Consider the following 4316-nt stretch of genomic DNA (forward strand, 5'->3'; position numbering starts at 1 on the left):
TTATCATGGTCTGGGTCGTACTCATCTGCCTCATTTTGATAGTCATTGTCTTGGTCTGGTTACTCATCTGCCACATTTTGATAGCCATTATCTTGGTCTGAGTTGTACCAATCTGCCTCATCTTGATAGTCATTATCTCGGTCTTGGTCCTCTTCTACCTCATCTTGATATTTATTATCTTGGTCTGGGTCGTAAACATCTGCATTTTTTTGATAGTCATTATTTTGTTCTGGGTCGTACTCATCTGCTTCATTTTGAAAGTAATTTTCTTGGTCTGGGTCGTAACAATCTGTCTCATCTTAATTATCATTTTCTGTGTCTCGGTCCTCATCTGCCTCTTATTGATAGTCATTTTATTGGTCTGGGTCGTATAAATCTGCCTCATCTTGATAGTCATCATATTGGTCTTGGTACTCATCTGCCTCATTTTGACATTCATTATCTCGGTCTGGGTCGTATTCATCTGCATTATTTTGATAGTCATTTTCTTGGTCTGGGTCGTACCAACCTGCCTCATCTTGATAGTCATTATCTTGGCCTTGGTCGTACCAATCAGCCACAATTTGATGGTCATTTTCCTGGTCTTGGTCGTACTCATCTGCCGCAAATTGATAGGCATTATCTTGGTCTGGGTCGTACTCATATTCCTCATCATGATGGTCATTATCCTGGTCTTGGTCCTCATTTGCCTCATCTTGATCATTATCTTGGTCTTGGTCCTTATCGTCCTCATCTTGATAGTCATTATCCTGGTCTTGGTCGTACTCATCTGCCACAATTTGATAGGCATCATCTTGGTCTGGGTCATACTCATATGCCTCATCATGATGGTCATCATCCTGGTTTTGGTCCTCATTTGCCTCATCTTGATCATTATCTTGGTCATGGTCGTACTCATCTGCCACAATTTGATAGTCATTATCTTGGTCTTGGTCGTACTCATCTGCCTCAATTTGATAGGCATTATCTTGGTCAGTGTCGTACTCATCTGCCACAATTTGATAGTCATTATCTTGGTGTTGGTCGTACCAATCTGCCACAATTTGATGGTCATTTTCCTGGTCTGGGTCGTACTCATCTGCCGCAATTTGATAGGCATTATCTTGGTCTGGGTCGTACTCATATGCCTCATCATGATGGTCATTATCCTGGTCTTGGTCCTCATTTGCCTCATCTTGATAGTCATTATCCTGGTCTTGGTCGTACTCATCTGCCACAATTTGATAGGCATCATCTTGGTCTGGGTCATACTCATATGCCTCATCATGATGGTCATCATCCTGGTTTTGGTCCTCATTTGCCTCATCTTGATCATTATCTTGGTCTGGGTCGTACTCATCTGCCACAATTTGATAGGCATTATCTTGGTCTGGGTCGTACTCATCTGCCACAATTTGATAGTCATTCTCCTGGTCTGGGTATACCTCTACCTCCTCTTGATAGTCATTCTTTAGGTCCTGGTACTCCTCCACGTCACCTGGATAGTCATTCTGTTGGCTTGGGTCGTACTCATCTGCCTCATCTTAATAGTCATTCTCTTGGTCTGGGTCGTACTCATTTATCTCGTCTCGGTATGTATTCCATTGGTATGAGTAGGACACGTCTCGTTCGTATTGATTTTTAGTCTCTTGCTTTATGCAGTTCTCGTCACTTTCGTCTCGATCTTTGTTAACAAGGCTTTCGTGTGAGGAGTTATGTGCTTTCGTCTCAGGTTTCATAGAACTGTTATAAAATATTAGAAAACACTGTATAATAAATGACCTTGTAGCTTTGTATACTTTATGCATGTAGTTTGATTTTTTATTACATACCAGGTTAATCCTACTCTAGTGATTCAGGTGGTTTCAAACAATGCCATACATATATTGTTCCAATCAGTTTCGTTCGGTTTATAAAACATTCTTAACAATCCGTGAAAAAGGATCAAAACGATTATGTTCTCTACTGTTTGCATTTCCGTCAGTCGAAAGATTGATCTTTGGTACAATTTGGGAAATTCCAGATATTGTTTATTTGACATTTCGACATGATTGTCAGCGATTAATCAAACAATATAATAAAAGTAAAACTAAAACAGTTTTCAATAAAAAAAGATTCACGTGAAACTTTTGAATTATTTCATTAAAACATTTTGAGTAATTGGTTGTATTAATACCATATACGATGGAAATATAAATAAAAAATAATGTTTGAAAGTTAACTTACCTATTAGCTATTGATATGTTTTTAGTGATTCTGTTATCAGGGCACACGTCTGGTTTGTTGATTGAAGTCCGAACAACCGGTTTCACATGTAAGGGTGAATTACTTTGATAGGGATAAGACATGCCTTTGGCCGCAATGCTTGAAGACTGTTCATTTGGTCCCGGTATTGCAGCACTATTGCTTTGTCGATGCTTATAAGATCTCAACCGATCATGGCTTTTGAGACCTGGTCTGCCATCATTGATGGTTATGAATTCTCTAGAAGGAATCTCGTTGCTTTCTGCGACCGTGATTTCAGTATATCCGTTTTCGTAATCCTCGTCATCAAAGAAGGATGATTGGTCGTCAGAACACAAGTCATCAGATGTCTGGTCATCATTCCAATGTCTCCAATGATAACCACCTGGATCGCGCCGTACACGAATATCTGTCCCGTCATTTTTTGTTGTTAATTTTTTCCGAGGAATCCTACGACGGCCCTTTTGGACCGGAATTTCGGTACATTGTCCAAGCTCTTCGAGCTTCCGAAACACCCACAATCTCCTGTTATCGGCCGAGTACCAGTTTTCATTCATATAGACGACAGTTATAGGCGGTATCTCCGAGATATTACACTTTCCTGTCAACAGGGCATCCAATGTTTCACCGATATGTGTATCGGCATGATTGGTTTTTTCGTGGAAAACATTACTGATAGAATCTTGACTAAATCGTATTTCACTCGGTCGTAGAGTCAACATTTTCTCGATGCCTGACAATATAAATCAAGATATATTTATCACCCTGGACTATATCAATGTCAGCTTTGGTAATATTAACATTATTAACAATCCGTAAAAAAGGATATGGCAGCAGCATCATGTTATCTATTGTTCAAATTTCCGAAAGACAATAAATAGATTTTTTTGTAATAATTCGAGAATTTCCAGATACTTTTTATTTTATCTTATGTCACAAACATGTTTGTAAGCGATTAATCAAACAGTATACATGTAATACACATGTAGATGTCGTAACAACCGAACAGTTTTCAATTAGATTAAAAAAGTTTCACGTGAAATATTTGTGTTCTTTCATTAAAGTTTGATAGTTAACTTACCTATTAGCTATTGATACGTTTCTAGTGATTCTGTTATCAGGGCACACGTCTGGTTTGTTGATTGAAATCCGAGCCATCGGTTTTACCTGTAAGGGTGTATTATACTAATATCCTGTTATCGGCCGAGTACCAGATTTGTTACCTGTTGGTGACAGCTATAGGCGGTATGTCCAAAATATTACACTTTCTTGTCAATCGGGCGTTCAATGTTTCACCGATATGTGTATCGGCATGATCGGTATTATTGGAATTTACTAAATCGTTTTTCACTCGGTCGTAATTACAACATTTTCTCGCTGTCTGACAATGTAAATCAAGATCAATGCATTACTTATATATATATTTACCATCCAAGGACTATACCAATGTCAGTTTTCCTTCAGGTTCAATGACGACATTTAGGAATAAACGTGCACTGTACCAAGATGTTGATTTATTACGTTTAACGTATTCGCTTGTATTTTGTTAGGATTAAAACGTTTCAAAATCATGACTTGATCCTCATATGGCATGTTATCCCCTTGATACTTTAATGGTATATCACGCTTTATTGAGATAGGATAGTCTAAATAAACATCCTCTTGAACACGTAACTTTATTTAAATGTGTTGGAAACGTTCCAAATGACACCGATACAACGCAATTATTTCAGCCCAGTCCATTGTCACTAGATACGTCAAAAGATAACTATACGACTGTGCTGTCTATGTATTAAATTACAGGCTAATCGTTAAAACACATGTCTTTAAATAGTCATTCAAAAGGTTTAAGGCCCAGTTGTGCAAGCTTTATGATATATCAAGTATTTTCTGACTGTTTGTGGAAGGTGATATTGTGATCTGCTTAGCCGCAATTGCCATATTGATACTTTAAGTAATACAAATTCAGGCAATTTTAGTCAAACAACAGGCCAAATAGGCCTGTATCGCTCACCTGGTATTAATCTCTCACTTGTAACCTAAAAATTGACTAAAATCTATGACTGTAAGTCATTCAAAAATAAATGTTAAAA

At 37.9% G+C, this 4316-nt stretch overlaps 1 protein-coding gene across 1 annotated transcript; it reads right to left on the minus strand.

The window, feature by feature from the left end:
* Positions 1–1430: 1430 nt before the first annotated feature.
* Positions 1431–3592, minus strand: LOC110451197. Its single transcript, XM_021499075.1, has 3 exons — positions 3305–3592; positions 2206–2956; positions 1431–1722 (listed from the first exon to the last, which is right to left on the minus strand). Exons 2-3 carry the CDS (start codon positions 2943–2945, stop codon positions 1524–1526), a joined length of 939 nt encoding a protein of 312 aa, XP_021354750.1. The 5' UTR covers positions 2946–2956; positions 3305–3592; the 3' UTR covers positions 1431–1523.
* Positions 3593–4316: the final 724 nt, after the last annotated feature.

The sequence above is a fragment of the Mizuhopecten yessoensis genome, unplaced genomic scaffold, assembly GCF_002113885.1.
Source record: "Mizuhopecten yessoensis strain PY_sf001 unplaced genomic scaffold, ASM211388v2 scaffold5877, whole genome shotgun sequence".
NCBI lineage: Eukaryota > Metazoa > Mollusca > Bivalvia > Pectinida > Pectinidae > Mizuhopecten > Mizuhopecten yessoensis.